This window comes from Microcaecilia unicolor, chromosome 7 (assembly GCF_901765095.1).
Source record: "Microcaecilia unicolor chromosome 7, aMicUni1.1, whole genome shotgun sequence".
NCBI lineage: Eukaryota > Metazoa > Chordata > Amphibia > Gymnophiona > Siphonopidae > Microcaecilia > Microcaecilia unicolor.
In genome coordinates this window covers 225637892-225662929 of record NC_044037.1, presented here as the reverse complement: position 1 = coordinate 225662929, position 25038 = coordinate 225637892, and the positions used below count along the sequence as shown (strand labels likewise).

The 25038-nt window shown below is 40.2% G+C and overlaps 1 protein-coding gene across 1 annotated transcript in view; it reads left to right on the top strand.

Moving 5' to 3' along the window:
- Positions 1-25038, top strand: part of RAPGEF4 (Rap guanine nucleotide exchange factor 4) — a 298747-nt gene that overhangs the window by 211973 nt on the left and 61736 nt on the right. The window contains exons 17-19 of the mRNA XM_030210347.1: positions 5600-5750; positions 8642-8730; positions 22145-22175. Of these exons, the coding sequence (XP_030066207.1) occupies positions 5600-5750; positions 8642-8730; positions 22145-22175 (271 nt within the window). The remainder of the gene's footprint in view (positions 1-5599; positions 5751-8641; positions 8731-22144; positions 22176-25038) is intronic.

Below are 25038 nucleotides of genomic sequence, written 5' to 3'. Positions count from 1 at the left end.
TCTGTTAACTGACGTTATACAGCTACATAGTGATGAAACTCCTTTTCAGTAACACCGGCTGGGATGTCAATAGCCTGTTCATCTGACACGTTTGCAACAGCTGCATCTGTTTCGTCCCTCTCCACATCCTTAACAAAGCTTGCCCGCTTGTAGCAGTTCACAATGGTTGCCTGTGTAACATGATTCCAGGCTTCTTTCTGCATATGTAGGGAATCCAACAGTGATAGATTACGAGCCAGTTCAGCAGCACGTTTATCCTTGCCAGTCTGGTCATCCATAACACTCATCAGACGACGTAGCACAAGAGCCCGATAATGTTGTTTGAAATTGGTTATTATGCCCTGATCCATAGGTTGGATCAGAGAGGTAGTGTTTGGTGGCAGGAAGACCACCTTGACGTTAGACAGCCTGACCATCACTGTGTGCAGCAAAATTATCACAAAGCAACAAAATCTGATGCTTTTGTGCTGGCATTCGAGTGTCTAACTTCTTTAGCCACTGCTTCCAAATTTCCCCAGTCATCCATGAATTTGCGTTAGCCTCGTATGACACAGGAAGTCGCTTAAAATTCTTGAAGCAACGGGGCTGTTTGCTCTTTCCAATGACGAGTGGTTTCAACTTCTCACTCCCATCCATATTGCAGCAAAGGAGGATCATCAGTCGGTCCTTCAACGTTTTACTTCCTGTAGTTTCAGCTTGTTTGAATGCAAATGTTCCATCAGGAATTGCTCGCCAGTAGAGACCATTTTCGTAAGCATTGAAAATGTCACGAGGTGCAAACTCGTTCAAGACGGTAGGAAGAACTGAAACAACCTCATTTTCAGCACCAAAGTCATCAGCATCTTGTTTTTCACCATGCTGTTTCTTGAATTTTATGTTGTTCCTCTCTTCCCATCTTTACAATCATCCAACAGTGGCTAGCTGATTAGCTTTCTCCATAAGCAGTGGACCACTGACAGGAAACTGTCTGCTCCTGACTTGAGAAAACCACTGAAGAAGAGCATCTTCTACCTCCTCAGCTTTTCCTGCCCGTTTTCGTTTCCGGTGTGGATTTGTATTGTTTTGCCAGTCTTCCAGAAGCTGGTCTTTCTGCTTCAAGATACGTGAAATTTGACTGGGATTGACACTATATTCTTTAGCAATAGATGCTTGACTTTGTTTTCTAATTTTTTAAGAACTTCTATTTGTTCAGCCAGTGTTAAAGTCTTACAGTTGCACGATGACGACGACTCCAGTGTACACTCTAACAACATTCTTTTGCTTCTTCTACCTGTGGCAGTTAACCAATGAGATTTCAAATTTACCGCCCCTTTGTCACACGCCAATTGACTTCCATATTCCGTGCGTGCGCTTATGCGGAGTCTTTCCTGCAGAGGAGCGGTCTTAAACCATGCATATAAGCGAATCTTGCACTTATCAGTGGTGTGCTAAACCGAAGTTTGTCCCCACGGAAATTGATGGCGCCAAAAACGGGACCGAAGTAAGGCATGCAGTTAAACAGAGCATGCGCTTATCCGACGTGCACTTAAATGGAGTGCACTGTATATCAGCTCTATGGCTGGCATAACTGCTTGGGCGTAAAAACGTATACGCATATTTACCCAGGTACGTTAGTATTCTATAAAGAAAAGTAAGGGCCTATTTTTCTCTATATACAATGGGGTCCAGATACACACTTCTTTATAGCATTACCCTCTGTACATCTAAAGTAGGTTTATAAATCTAAGCTAATGAATGGACAGCCTAAATTCAGCATGAGACACAAAGACAGCAAAGGTGGTCCAGGATGGAGGAAGAACCAGTGATGCAAGTTTGCTACTTTTATTGAAGAAGGACCCGACTTCGCCAAGTTTCGACAATAAAGCTTTCATCAGGTGACATCAGATTCTTTAAAAGTAAATACAATGGACACGCGGTAGGACACAATCATCTGCGAATGCAATGATGCAGCTGCACAGAGGTGATAGGCAAAACTTGGCCAAGTCAGGTCCTTCTTCAATAGAAGTATCAAACTTGCATCATTGGTTGTTCCTCCTTTCTGGACCACTTTTGTTGTATTTGTGTCTCTTCCTGGCTTTGCAAAGGTCGCACTCCTCTTTGTTCAAGCTTAAATTTAGCAACGTAACTTTTAAACTAAATTTAGGTGAATTTTCAGCAGGAAAAAAAAACTCTTTGACTCCTATGTTTGACTGAATGTAGGAGACAAATTTAGGAACCTAACTTAAGAACATAAGCGTTGCCATACTGGGACAGACCAAAGATCGATCAAGCCCAGTATCCTGTTTCTAACAGTGGCCAATCCAGGTCACAAGTACCTGGCAAGATTCCAGAACAGTAAAACAAATTGTGTGCTACTTATTCTAGAAATAAGCAGTGGATTCACCCAAGTCCATCTTAATAATTGCTTATGGAAGTTTCTTTTAGGAAATTATCCAAACCTTTTTTAAACCCTGCTAAGCTAACTCCTTTTACCACATTCTCTGACAACAAATTCCAGAGTTAATTGCACATTGAGAAGCCTACAAGCAGGAGATCAGCTTTTCTTTGATTATTGAGTCCTAATTAATCTCAGCTCTATGACATGCTGATCATAAACAATTTGTTTAATGCACAAGAAAAGCTGTATAAAAGTAGTAACAAATTTATTTTTACTAAAAAGAAAAAAGTTAAGATAGTGTAGTCTATTGGTCTATTATAGCACCACATTAAAGGGCTCTTTTACTAAACTGCATTAAGAAATTGATTTAGTATGTTTTAACGTGGGACTTCCCTGCACTCTAAGCCCATTTTTAGTGCAGCCATAAAATAGGGCTTTTTATTTTCTTTTTGTAGGTCTCATGCTAATTTTCCCATTAGCACTTGCGATCTTTAAAAATATTAGGGCCTCTTATCAATCCACACTAGTGACTCCCAGTGCACTAATGCTGACAAAGCCCATTCACTTTGAATGGGCTCCATCGGCATTGCCATGCGGGAAACACGCGAGGCTTGATAAAGGAGGTCCTTAATGTGGGAGGACGTACTGCCAACTATTTAGGAGGTGCTAATGCTCACATGTTAAGTTGACATTATCCAGTTAATATGTGCTAACACAAATGCACTAGAGGATAGCACTTCCATGCCCATTCCCTGCCAACGACACAGGCCCTCCTGAAAAAAAGGTTTAAAAAATAGTATGCGAATAGTGCGTGCTGTCAGGCAGATGAATGCAAAACACTTTAATGTGTTTTGTGGTAAGCCTTATCTCACTCACTAAACCTGCTTTAGGGCTCAGTGCTGTTTAGTACATGTGCTCTTGGAGCAGTGATTCCCAAACCTGTTCCAGGGGAACCCCTAACTAGTCAGGTTTTCAGGATATCCACAATGAGTATTCCTGAGAGATCTGCATGCACCTCCTTTGCTGCATTCAAATTTTTCTCATGATTATTCATTGTGAATATCCTGAAAACCTGACTGGTTGGGGGTTTCCACAGGACAGGCCTGGGAACCACTGCTTAGAGTGTTGTTTTCCATAACAAAATGTGTACAAAAAAAATCAATTTCACAAAATTTATGTTCTTTTGATTTTCTTACCTTTTGTGAGCTCGTCCCCCCCCCCCCCCCAAAATAAATAAATAAATAAATAAATAAATAAGCACAGTACACCAATGATAACACTGCTCTGCTAGGGATCAGTCCAGTGGTGCTGCACACTGCTTTGTAGGAGAGCTGGGATTGTTTGCTGGAAATGTGTGTATTCACTAGAAATGTATATTTGTTAGTGTACCTTTAAAATATTTAGTGTGCACTAGATCTAAGGTACACTAACCTAGAAATTAATGCATATTAAGTCAATTAATGTGTGTTAGAATCCTATAACGTATGTGAAGCAACTATTAAAATGAATGCCAAAAATAAACCAAAAAGAAAGCACCTGAAAAATCAAGGAAATTAAAAAAAAAAGACAATGAACCAAATGCTGTTTGTCTGCACACACATTCCTAGTGTTCACAGCTCCAGGGAGAGGCGGGACTCTTGGCCATTCCTCAGTAGCAAACCCTAGTGGCCAGGTTCAGAATTCACTGTCAGTTGTGTTATCTGAGGGGGATGTCCAAAAGAATTTGGATTTAAATTTTAGATTTATTTATTGCCTTTTCAATCCAAGTTACATTCAGGTACACAAGTTATTTGCTGCGAGCCAAGGATTATTGTCTTTGTTGCTGGGCTGAAGTAGAAGGGAGGTCTAAGCTCTCTTACTCGTCTTTCTCCCAAGTCATAGTGAATGAAAGTTCATGGCACCACAGCCCAATAGAGGCTTGTTCAACTTGAAATGGAAGATGCACAGGAGGAGGAGAAAACCCCCAGGCCAAAAGAACCCCCAGAACATTTGGCCCCTTTTACTAAACCGTGTAGGTGCCTACGTGCGCCAAATTGGAGTTACTGCCCGGTTACCGGGTGGCCCTTGCGGTAATTTCAATTTTGGCGCGCATCCACTACGCACATCTGAAAAATATTTTTTATTTTCTGGCACGCATAACGGATGCTTGCTGGCACGTGTAGGTCATTACCACCTAGGTTCTTTACCACTAGGTCTGTGGCTGGTGGTAAGGTCTCATACCCAAAATGGACGTGCGGCAATTTTGATTTTGCTGCACGTCCATTTTCGGCAAAAAAAGAGACCTTTTTACAGGCGCGCTAAAAAATGAATTGGCGCGTGCCCAAAACCCATGCCTACCCCACCGCAAGCCATTTTTCAGAGCGCCTTTGTAAAAGGACCCCATTGTCTTTCAAAGTGGCCTACGGTTTTTTTGGTACTTCACAGGTGCAGTATTAGTATGGCATTGTTACATTCTTCTAAAGGACTAAAGCATCATTTCCCTGGTTGTGAGTCACAAACTCAAACAGTGGCACTCGTTATGCATGTCAGGTCACGACATGGGCATACCTCGTCAGGATCACGGGCGTCACTGTGGCCTCAATCATGGGGTCGTGGACAGATAAGGTTTGAGCAGCACTGGACTACAGGGTATATTTTGCAAGTGGATGTCTTCACTCGTTGAGGCAGAATACCAAAGGTTCACAATGTTCCTCAACCTAAGAATAGCAGATACCCCACGGCAATGTACACCATGGAGTGGTTTACTTATATATGATATCAGTCAGAACCTTCAGCAGCCATCCTGGTAATAGGTCTTTATTATTTAGATTTTATTCAGAAACCTGGTTGAATTACCGTGGATTTTAAACCAACAACCCTTTGCAAGGATTCAGAACATGCAAGTATTTAGTCTCGACGTCTGCATATTTAGCTCTCATAACAGGAGCTGAGGCAGAAAGAACAACCAGATATGATGGGAACTGTGCTTATTTGGAGGAGGAGCTTATTACCATGACAACCACTAATAGTTTAAGGATGATTCACAAGAAGTCTTACAATAAGGAATTTAAAAGGCAGTAATATGTTTGGTCTGTCATTTTAATTTTGTTTAAATCACTCAGATAAATTCCAAACTAGAATTTTAAGAAATGTTTTCGTACTGTTAAATGTAATTGTGTGCTCTTGGTTACACATAGAGTATTTTAAACAAACATATGCAGTATTTCCTTGACAACTTTATACCTACCATGCCCAGCCTTCTCAAGGTACCGAGCAGGAAAAAATGGACTACGCTTACAACAACAAACGGCGGGTCGTTCGCTTGGTGATACAGTGGACCAGTCTCTATGGTGATCTCTTGCAAGAAGATGAAGTGGCGATGGCCTTTCTGGAGGTACACTGGATAAGGAGAATATTTCTCATGTGCAACTGGTTTAGGGATGTTGAGGGCTAGGGACAACACGTCCAGTCCTCACCCAGAAAGGGTTTTCTTACTGGCTAATGAAATGGTATAAATGAGGGTGTGCACTGCGTTAATCCTGTTGAAGGCACTGAAGGGCTCTTTTACAAAGCGGCGGTAAGCCCAATGCATGCTTACCACTTGCTAAAACAGAACTACACCTGGCCCAATGCGGCCGTCGGCAGTAGTTCTGGCTAGAGCGCACGCAATTTCTGACACTCTGTAAAACATTTCTCTCTAGCGCGGTGCTAACCTGCTGGTAATCGGGCATCACCGCGTGCTGTCTGGTTACTGCTTGGTTTACCACAGAAGCCCTTACTGCCACCTCAATGAGTGCCGGTAAGTGCTCCCCACTGCATGGCCATGCGGTAAGGGTTATCTTACCGCATGACTTTTATGGGGGGCATTTTACCTGCTGCAGTAAAAAGGACCCTGGTGTGTGGGAAGAATGGCCCCCACTGCTACCACAGGGCCCTTTTTCCCGCACCTTAGTAAAAGGACCCCTAAATTAACACTTAAATAAAAAATGTTTTAAAAAGGTGATACCTTTTTATTCAACTGTGGTAACATGAGCATGGCAGTGGCACTGAGCCTGTACAGAAACAGCCAGACAAAGAGATAAGGGTAAATCAAAAACTCTTTATTGCTTCCACCAAATATACCAAAACCTGTTATTGTATAGGCTGACTGTCTTGCAATTACATTTTCTTGTGTATCAGTCAAAAACGTCCTCCTCAGGTTGTCATTTGGTTAGGCTCAGACTCGGTATGCAGATGCTCAAAGACAGTCTTACACAGTCCCAGGCCCAAATCTGCATACACATATAGCATCAGGATCATTATGGAAAACACTGTTCCTACCTTGGTTATCTTCTGTTCTTATATACACATGTAGTGGAGGCATATGAGGAGCATCATTTCCCTTCTTCCCTAGTTCCATCATTGGACACTGTAGCCCATCCTGTGAACCCCCTGGAGAACCCTTCCTCCCTCTTCTGGGCCTCCCCATTCTGTTGGACGAATCAAAGAGTAGGGCGAAAGGGTTGGCACTTCCATAAAGCACAAGGGAGATGTGGCGGTCCTTATCAGTGATGTTTATTAAAAATACACCAAAAAACTGAACACAGCAGCTGTGTGTTGGTGCACAAGCACCTGCCTCAGAAGTCTATGAAATACAGATAAATACAAAATACAAATAGCAGAAGATAAAAAGATTCAATATATGGTGACATTAACTTATAAAAATACATAAAATATATATAGCATGTTTTGGAAATATTATATACTCATATTTTTATGTTTAGATATGATCTATCACAGTCTGTCCTTTTGCTTTTTTATCATGGACATTTTCAAGCATTAATTTATTCACAGCATGTCTCACTTTTCACCTTTCTCTGTTGAGCACTTTCTGTCTATTTATTCTCAAGGTTTCATCTTATTGCTTTCCTGTACAGCGTGTTTTGGAAATATTGTGTACCTATTCGTATAGCACCCATATTAATATATACACCACAATTTCAGGTCAGTCATTTTATTTTTCCATCACTATCTAAAGAAGGATTGTATATACTGTAATGAAGATTTTATTTGTAAATGCAGAACCAAAACAGAACAGCGCTGCTACTATGTCTTGATGCCATTTCACCAGATTTATGTTTTAAAACTGTGCCCTCATATATATTGTTTTTGGTCTTCCTTCTCCTAGAGTAATCCCAGAAACTGTTTGTTCATATATTTATTTATGCATCTATACATTATCATGTAAATGTTTTCCAGATTTATGACATTTTTAACCTCTATACTCTGTTTTTAGCCTGCTTTACATTCCATTATTATAAATCACAGTGTTTTATAAGTGTGATCTCTTACCCCCTTTTTACTAAGCCGTTCGATAATACTAACACAGCCTATTCAAAGTGAATAGGCTGTATCGGCATTAGCGCACCGGCAGCCGCTAGAGTGACTCAGTAAACAAGGGGATTAATAGCTATGTTAATTATGCATTTTTTATATCTTTTTATCTTCTGGTATTTGTATTTTGTATTTATTAGTTATATATAATTCATAGACTCCTGAGGCAGTTGCTTGTGCACCAAAACACGGCTGCTGTGTTGAGTCTTCTGGTATATTTTCAATAAACATCACTGATAAGGACCATCACATCTCCCTTGTGCTTTTTTGGAAGTGCAAACCCTTTCACCCTACTCTTTGGTCGTAGGGATTGGTGTTCCTCCCTTCTTTGTGGCTTCTTTTCTCTCCTCACCATTCTGTTGCCATTCTATGAATTTTAACTTCCCCTCTGCCTAAGCCCCATTCTCCTGACTAGGTATGCTAGAGCAGACTCCCTTATGGTTGCCCAGTGAGGGAGTGCCATTAAGGAAACCTGGGCTTACTTCAGGCACTCCATCATACGGGCTAACTTAAAGCATTTCTTCACTAGCCTTAGGGAGCCAGCTCTCCCTGAGCTTATTCTTTTCTGATCTGTGGATGATAAAGGAGTATTAGCTTGCAAAAGATAGTGAATAACTGTATTTGGAGTATTGCAATAAAAGGGTTTCATGTTATTTTTTTGTTTTTATTTATTAACCTTTATTTCTGTGTAATGAAATGCATAGGCAATAGTCCAAGATCAAGGTTACATCTACGGAGCCACAGCACATGTTATGGAGGTCCAACTGCAGGATGTATTTGTAATTGAGCAATCAACTGTGACTTGGAACCAGCAAACTGAAATGTGCACACTCACACAGTTTCATTTGCCTTGTCTATGAAATGCAACTATTGGCTTCGAATAAAAACCCTCCTTTTGCTTGTTGTTCACAGGAATTTTATGTTTCTGTCTCAGATGATACCAGAATGATTCCTGCACTGAAAGAGCAGCTCCCGTACCTTGAAAAAATTGTTAAAAAATTGTAAGGATGATCTTGGTTCTTACTTTGTTTTGTATCACTCAGGTTCTGAGCTTTGATGGTATGCAGCAAAATCAGAAGGGGCTTAAGGCTTCATGAAATAGATTATTTTCATAGGCACAGAATGATAAAAGGTATTTTTAAAATAAAGCTCTGCTTTGTTAGATAATAATCAAGACAGTTTTCGTGCAGGGCATAGCACTGAAACTCTTTTATTGTCAACTATTGATGTTATAAAACAAGAAATTGATCAACAGGCTAAATTCTGTTTCGCTCGATATATCTTCTGCATTTGATAGTATAGATTTTGATATTTTATTGCAACATTTGTGGAATATGGGTCTGAGGGGAAAGGTTCATGGATGGCCTACGTCTTATCTGAACACTTAATTACAATAAATGTCAAAAAACAATCCACAAATTATGGAAACCCTACACATTCAATTAATTTAATCAAGTGACAACAAAAACTGTTCTTCAAACAGAAAACACTTTTTTTCAAGAACTTTGTTTTATATTTAAGGAACTTTTTTATGGGTTTAAAAAGGAGGGGTAAAAAAAAGCCACGGCAGTCAAAGGTAATTGCCATCTGCAAAATTGAACTGAAAATATAGGTTTTTTTAGCCAATGATTTGTCTTAGTCAGAAGAAGCTGTGACTTTGGAAAAATCAAGTGGGTTATGCCCAGCCGATGGCAATTACCTTTGACTGGTGAGGCTTTTTTTCCTCCTTTTTAAACCAGTTCTTTACAGCCTCTTAGTAAAAGGAGCCCATAGATTCAGTGGTGATCCTTGGTCGGCTGCCACCCGGGGTGGTTCACTGCTGCACACCCCCCTGGGTGCAGCACGACACCCCCCCTCGGCGCATCAACACCCCCCAGGGTATCACCCAAGCTCCCCCCCCAAGTGCATTACCTGCTGGGAGCAGCCGCGTGGCTGTCGGTTCCGCTGGTTCCCTGCTCCCTCTGCCCCGGAACAGGAAGTAACCTGTTCCGGGGCAGAGGGAGCAGGGAACCAGCAGAGCTGACAGCCGCACGGCTGCTTTTTGCACCCCTCCAGCGGCGTGCACCCGGGGCAGACCGCCCCCACCGCCCTGCCCTCGGTACGCCACTGCATAGATTTTAGAAACACCCACAACCTGCCCATTCCAAACCTATGGCCACTCCCTCTTTTCAACTATGCAACTTTTTACATGCATCTCGTTATAGAATATGCTTAGACAGTTGTGCATGTAAATTCTAATTAATGCGAATGTGTCAATAATTACTTGTTAATTGGCAATTAAGTTGTGTACGCAAATCCAGAATATGACCTATATAGAATCTGGGAGATAGTGTTTCATTTGTGTGATGTTGTACGAGGTTTGAATATAGAATTCAGGGGTTTACGCTGATGATGTTCAGTAATTTTTTCTGGCTGATGATGATTTTGTATCCGGTCGTCTTAAATTGCAGCAAAGTATGGATGCTATTCAATTTTGGATGAAAAGTAACAGATTAGCTTTAAACTTGGCAAAAGACAGAAATTATGCTATCAGTCAGGAGGGTGATAGGTTAATCCAGCACAGTTTAAGGCTGTTTTGTTCCTCTTCATCATCAGATTCAGATTGTGAGTCTTGGAGTTATACTGGATGCATAACTGAATTTTAAAGCACAGGTAGCAAAGGTTGTTCAAACTTGTTTTTATCAACTATGGACCACATTCTATATAAGGCATCTAAAAAATCTGTGCGGTCAATATTTCCGCCTAAGCGTATTCTATAAGCGGCACCTTGATTTAAGTGCGGTATATGGAATATGCTTAGTTGATATCCCAGCGCCTAAAACTACGCGCACAAATGAAAACGTGGAGTAAATCCTTGCATGTAGATTTACACGCACTGGGCCATAGTCTATAACTATATGCCTAAATTTGGGAATGCCCATTTCCCCGCCCATAGCCATGCCTCTTTTGAATTGCGCATTAGAATTTAGGAGCAAGTCATTACAGAATACGTTATTGAGTTCTGTGCATAAATTCTAATTATTGCCAATTAGTGTACATTATTGCTTATTAAGTGCTGTTATGAATGCTGATGAGCTTATTAAGGGGTCCTTTTACTAAGGCGCACTGAAAAATGTCCTGCGGTAGTGTAGACACATTGTTTTAGGCGTGAGCAGAATTATTTTTCAGCGCACCTACAAAGAATGCCTTTTAAAATTTTTGCCAAAAATGGACGTGTAGCAAAATGAAAATTGGGGCTCGTCCATTTTGGGTCAGAGACCTTACCGCCAGCCATTGACCTAGCAGTAAAGTCTCACACGGTAACTAGGCAGTAATGACCTACGCACATCAAATGCCACTTGGCATGCGTCTGATACGCACGCTCGCCAAAAATGAAATTACTGCAAGAGCCAAGCGGTAGCTGGGTGGTAACTCCATTTTGACGCATGTTGGGCGCACAAAGAACAGGGTGTTCAACGTGCAGCTGTGCATATGATTGTGGGATCATAATATAATGGTTTTATGTCTTCTGTGAAATCTTTACATTGGTTGTCTGTGCATGTTAGGATACATCTTAAAGTATTGATGCTCATTTTTTAAGACTTTAACCAGTAATACTCCTGAATATTTGAAGAAAGCCCTCAGGGAATTTGGCTGTTGGTGCAACCTTCCTTAGCAAAGATTCACTATGTTGACACCTATGACAGTATGTTATCCCTTGCTGACTTGTGCTTATGGAACAAAGTTCCTGGAAGTATCTGGATCTTATCATCCATTCTAGAATTTAAGAAAATGGTTAAAACCCATTTGTTTATTCAGACTTTAATGGAGTAAAAGGGACTGGGATTGTTTTTTTATGATATTGCTTCTCTTGAAATTTGGAAAAAGGGGTGAATGTTGTATTTGTTTTTGTTTTTATATTTATATTTGATGTATGATTTATGTTATTATTTTGGTTGGTTTTAATATTCTGTGTTATGTACTTTATTATTATGAGTGTTCAATTGTTCCCTGCCTAGTTTAATAGGCAGGTTATAAATAAAATAAAGAACAGAATTTTACTATCTCTGGAACTATCCCTTAGAAAATGTAAATAGGGATACAAGAAAGGCACAATAGGACAGAAGTAATGTTTTGGGTTTTTATTGGGTTGGGTGATATAACTGTCATTTAATATTATGTTAATTACAAGGTTTTTAATTGGTTATTGTTGCTTAATATTTTGCTAATCGCAGAATAATATAATTTGGAAGCACTGGTCTAATTTGTTATGGACATGGTCTTTCTGTTCCTCACTTTGAGCCTGATGGGTTAAAGTGTGTTATAAATGTCACTATTATTATCATTATTATGATTATTATTCATTTGAATGTAATGCATCGTAATAATGGGGCCAAATGTTAAAAGCCTGGCCTGTCTGAATATTGCCATTCTCCATATGACTAAAAGTATATGCTGAATTTCATAGTGCAGGTCAAATACTTTTAGCTGGATTAAACGAGAGACATTTCTGTGGGCATCTTTAGGTTGGGGGGTGGAATCAACATATATGCATTTAATTTTGAAAATGTATATGTGCTGTTTACCTCCAGTTGAACACCCACGCAAATAGCAGGTATATGGTATGTGTACCTTTTGTACATCCACACCTTCCATCAGCTAATTTTCAAAGTCAGACCTAAAGGAAGGCATGCCAACTGCCAAAGCTAGTTGAGAAATATATTAATTTAGTCCAGTGAAAAGGAATCGGCTTGTATTATTTTTTTTGTTTGTGAACCTTTATTTCTGTATGTTAAATTAGACCAGAGTTTTCCAAGTTGGTCCTGGAGTACCCCCTAGCCAATCAAGTTTTTAGGATATCTACAATGAATATACATAAATTATAAACGGGATTTAAAAAACAAATCAACTATATAAAAATAATTCACAGGTTAACAATTGCATAAATATAATACTATATCCCAGGTATCAAAAAATACATAAATTTGTGTGTGAAGATGCTCAGAAAACCATTGTGACAGAAGGTGAAAAATCACTTAAAAAGTCACTGTTATCTATCATTGCACTTTCTACTACTACTACTATTACTATTTAACATTTCTAAAGCGCTACCAGGGTAACGCAGCGCTGTACAATTTCTCATAATTTTAAGGCAACAGTCCACAAAAAATATATATAGCAAACAGAATTTAGTTCACAATTATAGCTCCAAAATTTAGATTATAGCTCCATAAGCAGCATCAAGAAATCTTTATCATAGGTGCACTTATGTTAGAATCCATCAGTTCAAACGACAGTTTAAAAACGCCATTGCATCTGTCCCAGTATGGCAATATTTATTTATTTATTTATTTATTGCATTTGTATCCCACATTTTCCCACCTTTTTGCAGGCTCAATGTGGCTTACAACACATCATGGATGGTGAGGATATATTAGAAAATAGACATTTAGTGTTACAGAAGAATCATGGGAACAAGATAACAATAGAACATGGTAATAGTATAACAAGCAGATATTATAAGACAGTTCTGAATATATGTGTAGGAGTGGTGTCTGTGTCTGTTCACATTTGTTGATCTTTGTGGTATGCCTTATTAAAGAGATGGGTCTTCAGTAGTTTGCGGAAGTTGGTTAGTTCGTAAATTGTTCTTAAGTTGCGCGGCAGTGTGTTCCATAACTGTGTACTCAAGTAGGTAAAGTTTGACACGTGCATTAGTTTGTATTTTAGACCTTTGCAGTTGGGGAAGAGCAAATTAAGGAATGTGCGGGATGATCTTTTAGCATTCCTGGGTGGTAAGTCTATCAGGTCTGACATGTAGGCTGGTGCTTCTCCATGAATGATTTTGTGAACTAGGGTACATATTTTGAACGTGATGCGTTCTTTGAGTGGGAGCCAGTGTAGCGTTTCTCGTAGGGGTTTAGCACTCTCATATTTTGATTTGCCGAAAATGAGTCTTACTGCAGTGTTCTGGGCTGTCTGAAGTTTTTTGATTATTTGCTCTTTGCAGCCGGCGTAGAGTGCGTTGCAGTAATCTAGATGGCTGAGCACCATTGATTGTACCAGGTTGCGGAAAACAGTCCTTGGGAAGAAAGGTCTTACTCTTTTTAATTTCCACATTGAGTTCTTAAGTATTGCCATACTTATGTGAATAAAGGGGAACAAGCTAATGTGCAGTGACATTTTAGAAGGGATGTACAGAGGGTTAATTACAATGTCCAAGTTAGAAAGTGTGGAATTTTCATAGTATTTTATAAGAGGGTCTATCAAACATTGTGCTGCAGTGTCCACAAGAGGGAGCAAGTTCTTTCAGGAGGGGAGACTGGTTCTGCTGTGAAGAGGGGCATGTTTTGTCAGAAGGGGGTGAACTGATGGCAGGATATGCCTATTGGGGGGGGGCACTGGATTCACGGAACCCCAAATGTTAGGATTTAGTGCTGCCCCTGACGCAAGCACTTAGATGAGCAGGTCCACATTCCGACATCTGGGCTTCACACTGCAGATACGGATTCTGAATGTGAAATGAATTCAAAATATTCAAACTAATTACCGGAGCTCAAAAATTTGATCACGTTGCTCCTCTTATTCAAGCAGAACACTGGCTATTAAGAGCCTAAAGATTAGCATTCAAAATTTTGATGATGGTCCATAAAGTATTACATTATGGCGAACTACCATATTTATTCTGGTACTTGATTTCTTATACCACATCCCATACTCTGAGATCATCGCAACAAAAGTTGTTGAACTATTCCTTCTTTCAGAGCCATGAGCTTGGATACCATCTGTCAATCTATATTTAGTGTCGTTGCTCCTACCCGTTGGAAAAATTTACCTCTATACCTCCGACTAGAGTCTTCCTTTCAGAAATTTAAGATAGGTCTAAAAACATTCTTCTTTGAAAACGTTTTTGAGGTATAGGTTTAAAAAAAATTATTATTTGATGACTGGGAGGAGCATTTATGAGATGACTGGGCCCTAGAACATCAGCAGTGATATTGAGCTGTGTAATGGAATCATTTTAATTTACTTATTTTTTAAATTCCTTTTCATTTTAATTTTCTCGTACATCTTTTCTGTCATTATTTGCAGTTTTTTTGTTGTTGAAGGTTTTATAATTTTTACTACTTTGTAAACCGCTTAGATAGTTAACTTATAGGTGGTATATCAAATAAAGTTGAAATTTGAAACTTGAAACTATTGTTCTTTCACCCAGACTACTTCCTATCCCTGCCCTCTCTGTGCCCTCTTCCTATCTGAACACACTTGGCTTCCCAATGTCTGAAAAGCCCATGTTATATAATGGCATTTAAACATCTGGACCTCTCCAGATGTTTAAATGTTGTCATTTAGACAATAGGATGCTTCTGAAATGGATTTTCAGAAAACTTTGAAAAGGCCCTCTTGAGGGATTCCTGAGGAAATTTAAAAGCTGTAAACTGCTTTAATACTTCTGTGTTAAGTGGTATATAAATTATTAAAATCAGATCAATACAAGACATTGCCCATTGTAGACTGGGAACTCGTTAAAAGACAGAAAAAAAAGAGAGTAGGGTTAAATGGCAAGTTTCTCAATGGAGGATTGTGAACAGTGGAGTAGTATATACTGGGACCTCTGCTTTTTAACATATTTATAAATGATCTGGAAATGGGAACATGATCAGATTTGTAGATGGCAAATATATTTGAAGCTATTAAATCACATGCAGATTGTGAGAAATTGCTGGAGGACCTTGCAAGACTGTATGATTGGGCATCCAAATGGCAGATAAAATTTAATCTGGACAAGTGCAAAGTGATGCACATAGTGTTGTTCTTCCCTAATTATAGCTACATGACGCTAGTAGGTTCCACAGTGGGAGTCACTACCGTTAAGTGGTGGTCATGAAGAATGATTATTTCTAGAGTTATTGGGCCACACAGAAGTATAGAGCCAATAGATTTCTATTAGGATGACTGCTCTTCCATCATACTGGAGCTCCCTGCTGCTGAGCAAGTGTATCCATGAAATTGAAAAGTGCCTTGGAACATATAATTTGGAGTTCATCATGAGTTGGATTGGGACCGCTATGTGTCAGATCCTGTACCTGTTAGTCCTGTCCAAACTCTGTACTCTCATTTGAGTGTGTTTATTTCTCAGTGGGGCATCTTCTTGTTCATGAGTCTGAAAGGGAAGTTCAGTAGTCAGTACCCGGCCCATCTTCAGTATAAACTAAACCATTACTGCATCACCTCTGTTTTTCTGTGGTAGATAATCCTTTCTGCTCTATCAATTAACATCTTTTTGGCAAAGGTCTCTGCCATTCTGCTAGTTTGGGGTTTTTGTCCTATTACCAAGGGATGCATGATCCTTTTTGAGTCAGTGTGCCACAAGATGACAATACAGAGTTCATCAGAAATTTAGGATCATCAGGAGGGTCCAAGTGAGCTAACTCAACTCTAATATGACTAGTCCAAACCTTCCTTTAATGTGAACAGAATGCCAGATTTTTCCCAAGCCAAGATCTGTTGCCCATCTACAATTCCAAGCTGGATAACTGGCCTCTGTCTGCCATCTTTGTTTCAGGGTCACACAGTTTTATTCTATCCAGTTCTCAAAAGTCTGGGACATGGCTGCTATAAATTGTTGTCAGTTATCAGAGATACAGCTGACCTGTTCCAGTAAGGAGAATGCCAGATCAAGGCATGTTTAGAAAGCAAGCTGATAATGAATCTGTTACCTAATAGGAGGTAACAATGATTTAGAATTCTGCGAACTCTCCAGGTGCCCCCAGATTTGTCTAGAAATTTTAATGTATGAAACACACACAGTCGAGGTTGTTTACCCCAAAGTATAGGGGGAAGCATCTGGAATAGGTATAAAAATGTTGGGATTAACATCATGTTATAGAGGTGCACTTTCCCCATTAGGCACAAGGGCAATGTTTGCCAGAGTTGTAATTTACAGTTGAAATCTTTGAGCAAAGGCGGTACATTAAATACACAAAGTTTCGGTGCCAGAGAATGTAGTAAAAGCAGTTAGCAGGGTTTAAAAAAGGTTTGGATGGCTTCCTAAAGGGAAAAGTCCATAAGCCATTATTAAAATGGACTTGGGGAAAAGCCACTGCGTATTTCTTGGATACAAATTACTGCCAAACAACGCAGCTTTAACTCTACTTTATATCTCTAATAACAACACTGGGAAACAGTAGAGTGCTATGGGAGAAACACACAGGTGGACGTTAAAGGCAAGGTCTCATATTTGAGTCGCAGCTGGTTGTAGGTTATTTAGCTGCTTACGTTTTTAATCATAGACTCATGCCTACCGTCCTACCATTGATCTCAACTAGCAGCACCACTAATTATCTTTGTGTCGCTTTTTTCTCTTTTTTCTTTTAATATTTTATATATATATTATTCTAACATGCTACTAGCTGATAAATTACTTGAGCAAATTTGCTAGAAATCCTGAAGGCCCAGTGTTTGCTTTGTTTGTTTGTTTGGTTACAACATATTCTTCCCCATTACCTATGTTTCTCTTTCCCCCTGTCTTTCTCCAACATTTCTTCTCCTGTGTTCCTTGTCTGAGCAATGATCCAAACTATACAAAAAGTATAAACACCCCATTCCCCATTTTCATGTTGATGTTTGTCTGTGTTTCATTATTGTTGGTTAGTTCTGCATGGTGCTCTGTTCGTTCAATAAAGATATTTTCCAGTGTTCCTTGTCTGTCCATACTGACCTCATCCATCCTATCCGTTCCTATATTCCTCCCTTTCCCCCACATTATTTACCACAAGTCACAGAGGAAACAGCCCAGAGGTTAGTCGCAAAGTATGTAGAATCAAAGGGGCCCTTTTACCAAGCTGAGGTAAAAATGGCCCTGCGGTAGTGGCAGCGGCTGTTTTTGCCACATACTGAGGCCCTTTTTACCTTAGCGGGTAAAAAGGCTGCAAAATACATGGCCATGCAGTAAAATTGCTCTTACTGCGTGTCCATATGGGGTGGGGGGAGCACTTACTGCCACCCATAGAGGTGATGGCAAAGGCTCCTGCGCTAACCTGGCGGTAACTGGGTAGTACGTGATGCTGCTTGATTACCGCCGGGTAACCGCCACACACAAAAAATCAAGCTTTATTTTCCCCAGCACGGAAAATGGTGCACACTGGGGCTGGAACTACCGCCGGCACCTGCGTTGGGGCAGCGGTAATTCCAAATTGGCATGTGGTAAGTCCGTGTTGAGCTTACCGCCCCTTTGTAAGAGGACCCCAAAGTGAGAACAAATGTTCCTGACTGTCATGGTGCTTCTTTCTGCCCCATACACTTCCTGTTTAGAAAGGAAGCATATATGAGGGGTAAGAAAAGCATCAGCAGAGCAGTAGACTGGAATGTTCTCTCACTCAGTCATCCAGGGATGGCCCAGCTATCAAGAAGGGAGGATTGGCAGTTCTCAAATAGGCCATTTATCCACATAATTCTGGGAGAGATAGTGTTGGGATGATCATGATTGTTTTTTGAGGGGGAGCAAGACTGAAAGTTTGCCTAAGGTGCCTAGTACCAGCCCTGTTGTTTCTCCTATAGTCTGGGACAAAGATGGGACTGGGAACACATCCTACCTCTCAGGGTTCCTTCCAGCAGCTGATGGGAATTTTATACAAGGATAGGACCCTGCTGCCCTCCTGGGAGGAATGCAAAAACTGCTGGGGAATGCATCAGGAAGGACACTGAAGTTGTATTTGTCTCCTTTATTTATAAAACACTCTTAAACTAGGACAGCTTGCAGTCTTAATACTGAACAACAATACAAAATTAGCGTCCTAAAGGTCAGACAGAGTAAATTACAGTAAACATATAGTAAATTATAGGGTAAACAGTTGGCCTTTCTAAATAGAAAAAGTCTTAAGCCACATGCAGAAGTTTACAAGAAAAAGATATGACCATAGTTTGTTCAAAGGGAAAAGTTCAAGAAATGAAAATGAGCAAACTGTGGTAAGATAGTAAACAGGTGTTTGGGATAACTAATGTAAACTTGTTTTGGACTTGAGGGACTTAATGGTAGGTAGGAGTGTTGCTATGAGCAAACCATTCCAAAAACAAATGTAGGACAGCTCTGGATTTTAAATTTTGGATACAATATTGAATGGTTTGGGAGTGGCTCATTTAAGAAGGGAGTGACTTGGGCAAAGTGGAAATGCTGATAGATTTCATAAGATTTATTTGGCAATTGGTCTTGTAAAACTACCTATTTTAGGGGTCCTTTTACAAAGGCACACTGAAAAATGGCTTGTGGTAGTGTAGGTGCGGGTTTTTAGTGTGCCCCGATCCATTTTTTAGCATACCTGTAAAAAGGCCTTTTTTTGCCGAAAATGGATGAGCGGCGAAATGAAAATTGCTGCGTGTCCATTTTGGGTCTGAGATCTTACCGCTAGCCATTGACATAAAGACTTACACAGTAAACAGGCGGTAATGACCTATGCACGCACGAAAATAAAAAATATTTTTCAGATGCGCGTATTGGACACGCGCCAAAAATGAAATTACTGCAAGAGCCATTAGGTAGTCGAATGGTAACTCCATTTTGACGCGCGTTGCACACTCGTAGATGCTTCCACAGCTTAGTAAAAGGGCCCCTAAGAAAGTAGAGGTAGGCAATGATTAAATTTTTTAATTGTGATTAACCGTGGCATACATTTTGGGCATTTCTCTCACCCTTTCCTACTGGCTGTCTGCTATTGAACACAATCATCTGCTCTATCGCTCTCACCCTCTTAATTTCGTTCTCTCATGTCCCCTTTCACCAGCCTTCAGCCAGATTCTCTCATGCCCCTTCACCAAGTTGCTCCATGCCCCCCCTCCCCAGCCTTCACCCAAATTCTCTCATTCTCCTTTCACCAGCCTTCACCCAGATTCTCTCATGCCCCTTTCACCAGCCTTCACCCAGATTCTCTCATGCTTCTCTCCTCAGCCTTCACCCAAATACAAGGTGATATTGTGGTTGAATAATATTTGAGCTTATGCATATATTTGCTGGTGCTTACATGTATAAAACCTGTGATACTACTCTTTTTCAGGACATGTAGGTTTGAGAAATAATGTTCCCATTGAACATGCCAGCAAATACACATGAGCCTTTTGTAAAATACTTGGGGAATTATTAAAATTTCAACCTGGACGCCCTATGCAAAATGAGGTTTTTACCTGTACAGCAAGAATTTTAGTCCACATGAGTAAAGAGGCCACAATAGAGCAGCAAGGAAGCATAAGAAAAGTTAAAAGAACCAGACTTGGAGGGCTAGAGTTTAAAGCTGATATACTGAAATCTGAACTAAGGGCCTTGTATACGAAGTATTTTTCTCATAACTACAAAATAGAAGTAAATCTTTAGTTGAGATGCCCTGATTGAAGGCACACAGGTAGGGAGATTGATCTAACGCAGGAAAGAAAATTAAAACTTAAATATCATATACACAAAAAATACCTGTATTCAAAAGATGAAATATGGCTACCAAGAGAATGTGTGTGGATAGGAAAAATGTTTCCAGGAAAACTGAGTAAGAACCATTCATCAGCACCTGACTTATTCTAGAGAAGATATAGGGTGAAATCTACATTTCCTTAAAATTCCAAGTTAAGACAGGACAGGGCTGTATATATCAAGGGCTCTTGACTGATACCTCATTTCATAGGCCCCAGAAGAGAGGCAGCCACAGGTTCCTTGGCACCCCTCAAATTTTGCAACCCTTCCTCTCTCCCCATGATGCCTTTCTTCTCTTACCTTGCATCTGCACGTACTTAAGGCTTGCTGGCTGCCTTCTGTCCCCTCTGAAACATGAAGTTCAGAGAAGGTGGGAGCCAGCAGGCCTTTAGCATCTGACATCTCTGCACTGGCCCATCCATGCAATGTCTTTAACATAGCTTTTAGAGTTGCCACCACAGGGGAGCATGGTAAGAGAATAAATATCTCATGGACATGGCAGGGAAGAAGAGAAATGCTGAAGAGTGTGGGGGGGGGGGGGGTATGGGGGGTGGAGGTTATAATGATGGACACCATATGCAGGGGGGAGAAGAGAAGAACAGAGATTCTGAAGGGGGAGGGAAGGACAGAGAGACTGAAGAAAGGAGAGTGAGTGGAGGGGAGGGAAAGGGAGAAATGCTGAAGATAATGAGGGTTTGAGACGGAAGAAAAGAGAGAGATGCTAGAAAGCATGGGGGTGGAATGTTCTACACCAGAGGGGGGCTGAATGATGGACACCACTGACAGAGAGATGAGGGAAGGGTATGGATGCTAGAGAGAGAAGGCAAAGGGCAGGGGAGGAGAGAGATACTGGAGACCACAGGGGGAAGAGAGGGAGGGAAAGAACACTACAGAAAGGGGGCAGGAGAAGGAAAGGAGATATGCTGAATGGGAAAGAGAAGGAGAGAGAGGTGCTGGGGACCATGGGGGAGGGAGAGAGATGCTGTAGACCATGAGAGGTTGAGAGGGAGGGAAGAAGAGAGATGCTGGATAAGATGGGGGAAAGGGAGTAGCAAAGGAAAGAAACAACTGACACCATGGCAGGGAAGCTGAGAAGGAGAAAGGTGAGGATAGATATCTCAGGTGCCATAGGAGGGGAGTAGGATGGTATGGAAAGTTTGGGGGCAGAGCTTGTTCACCCCGAAACCAAAAAGCTTTCCACTGCTCCTGCCTCATTTTAAGAGAACTGAGGCAGTTGCTATAGAAGACTGACCTGGACAGACATACAGTTAGCCTAATATGGAGTAGATAATCAAAACTACCAGCATTAAGGCAAACCCTGTAGGTATTTTTTATTCATGGGATTTTTTCTTTGACTATTGGCCACAAAAAGTACTTGCATAAACCTGCATTTTGTACAGGTACTTTTTCAGTCAAAATCCACATGTGTAAATTTGATTACTCCCTGCCTTAACCCAAGCACAAGAATGCTTCCTAAATCCCACTGGTTTAAGTACATGCATTGTTGACCTACATGGCTGGTTTCTCCACCGAGAAGGTAAGTAATAATCAGAAAATATGCTCTCCATTTTACCCCAGAAGGCGCTTTGCTTATTGTTCCTCACATGCAGAGATAATTGTATATACAGTGGTATTTATCAAAGTAAGTGATGTTAAAAAATGGATTACTTTCTGAGTTTGTTATTTATTATTTCCTTTTTATAAGTATGGAAGAACCATTCTGATGTTGGGGTGTAGTCAGCAGTGCCTAGCTACATACCAGTCGCCAAATATGGTTCATAGTTTATTTTGAAATGCATAACTTCAGCAATTTACTCCATAAGAAAGTAATAATATTCTTCTACTTAGTGTAAACATATGAGGTTGACTAAATGAGACTGTTGACATAGTTTCACAGGCCGTAGCATGATAGAATGAAAAGATATTTTTATTACATATGTATAAACATACTTAAAGTGGTTATGCTTTGTGTGTTTTTGTAGTACAGAAGAAGCCAAGGCACCACAAAAGAAGGTAAAGAAAATATATCACTATACTGAATTCCAACAAGAGTTAACCTAAAGTGTATGTATTTATATCTATCTAAAAAAAAAAAAATTAATTAATTAATTAGTATATAGATATAGATAGAGAGAGAAATATTCATGGGGAAGGTAATTGTATAAAGTAACACCAATGTTTAGGCACTAAGAAGGTGCCTATATAGATGGAGTGGAGGAGTAGCCTAATGGTTAGTGCAGCAGGCTTTGCTCTTAGCAACCTGGGTTCAGTTCCCATTGCAGCTCCTTGTACAAGTCACTTGACCCTCCATTGCCCTAGTTACAAAAAAGAACTTAGATCATGAGCCCCAGATCATGAGCCCTCTAGGTACAGAGAAAGTGCCTGTATATAAGGTGTGCAGCACTGCATAGATCTAGTAGCCCTATAGAAATAACTAGTAGAAGTAGTAACCTCTTCTATAAAGGAAGGTAGACAACAACTTTTCTTTATATACTAGAGTAAGAGCGCAAAAAGACATATTTATTTTGGTTGCAACTACTTAAACCATTCATAGAATTGGTGCAAATCACTGCACCTAGAATTCTAAGCAATGCATATAAACTATACTATTCATAACCTACACCCATAGCTGTGCATCCTACACATGCTCCGTCTGTGTGCACACCCACCTTCAAACTACGTGCCATCGCACGCACTGTAGGTGCAGTGTTAGAGAACAGAGTGTAGCTTAATTTGAGGCAGTTGCAATCGGTGGAGAATACAGCAATTAGATTGTTGGGTAATTGGTGTAAATTTGATCATGTTATGCCATTAATTAAGTATTACCATTGGCTGCCCATTTGGCAGCGAGTCCAGTTTAAAGTATTGTGGTTCACGCTGCACTGTATAAAAAATTACCTCCTTATTTGGGTTGTTTGATTACTCCTTACATTCTGAATAGATTTTTGCGCTCTCTGAAAGAATACAGATTAGTGGTGCCTAATCAGACGCAAGCATTATTTATTTATTTATTTATTAGGATTTATTTACCGCCTTTTTTGAAGGAATTCACTCAAGGCGGTGTACTATAAGAATAAATCAAACATGAGCAATAGACAATTATGGCAGTAAAAATATTCAAATAGTTCAAAGCATGGCATAGCATACTGCTTTCAATGTCAACAAAATACGAACTAGAACATTTTAATCGACAGGGTAGGGTATAAACAAAGATGGAACATAGATAGGTAAGAGAGTAAGAGGAGTTAGAAAGTAAGGTGACTAATTTAAAGAAAATTGCATAATGGATTTGTAAATAGACAGTTTTGGGGTTGGCTCCGCCGTGGTGGAATGAGTTACCTAGAGTCGTGTGTGGAGAGGCTAATGTTTAAAAAATGGGGGCCCTGTTGATTAAGGTGTGCTAGCAATTTTAGTGCATGCTAAAAATTAGCACACACTAACCGTATAGATGCCCATAGGAATATTATGGACATCTACATGGTTAGTGCGCGCTAATGCTTAATGCATACTAAAAATGCTAGCGCGCCTCTAGTGCTTTTTAAGCAGGCTTTTTCAGATAGGAATTCACGAAGGATGTGCAAGTTGGACTCTGCAATTTATTTGTTAAAGAAATTTAATTTCTTTTTAAAGTTAGTTTGTTTGAGTATTATCTTCTGATTGGGTAAGGCTTTCCTATTAAAAATGTTTGTCGTTCCTAATTTTATGTTTTTTTAGTGTTTTTATTTGTATTGTAAATCGCTTGGTGCTGTGTTATTAACCGGTATATTACATTTAATAAACATAGAATATATATGCTGGTATTTTGATCTTTTACGCTTGTTCATGGCACCTAAATATTGGCATCTTACTTATAGAATTACCCCCAAAGTGAGCAATTAGCCTATTCCATAAAGGAATATAGGTGTTCACATTCCTTTATAGAATACTAATGTAATTGGGTATTAATGTACCCACCATTTAGATGTTGTACTTGTAAGCACCTAATTGAAGCAAGTACTGGAATAACATGCAGTACTCTGTAATTTACATGTGTCCCACCCACGCTCCAGGTCTGTGTATACCTCCCTTTCAAATGCGTGCTATGTAAGTGAAGCCAGTATGTGCACATTGACATGTATAGTATTCTAAACATTCTTGCACATGGGGGGGGGGATTCTATAAATGATGCCCAAAGTTAGGTGTAGGGAAGATCTACGCTAAACTAGTATTCTGAAAGGGCGCACGGCGCAGAGCACTGTTTGCAGAATACTAGCTTAGCATGGATCTCACACCTAACTTTGGGGTCCTTTTACTAAGGTATGCCGGAAAGTGGCCTGCGCAGGTGTAGATGCATGTATTGGACGCATGCAGGTTCATTTTTCAGCGCACCTGCAAAAAAGGCCTTTTTTTGGATGAAAATGGACGTGTGGCAAAATGAAAATTGGTGCATGTCCATTTTGAGCCTGAGACCTTACCGCCACCCATTGACTTGGCGGTAAGGTCTCACACGTTATCCGGACAGTAATTGTCAATGTGCGTACAATGCCGATTACAGCCGCACACTGGAAAATTTTGGGTGCACCTAAATAATGAAATTACCACCCCAGCCAAGCGGTAGCCAGATGGTAGTTCTGAACTGGCGCACCTTGGGCACGCGCAGGCACCTACGCAGCTTAGTAAAAGGGCCCCTTTGGGTGCAATCACCTATGCCTGCTGAAACCTGGTGTAAATCCTGTTGCACAACTAATGGCAGTTGGGCACCTACATTCTGGGAGTGCCCCTGACCCGCCCATGCTCCTCCCATGGCCATACCCCTTTCTGCATTGGGTGCTATAAAATTTAGATGCTAATTTTATAAAATACAGAACAGGGCAGATCCGTGTGTAAACCGAAATGA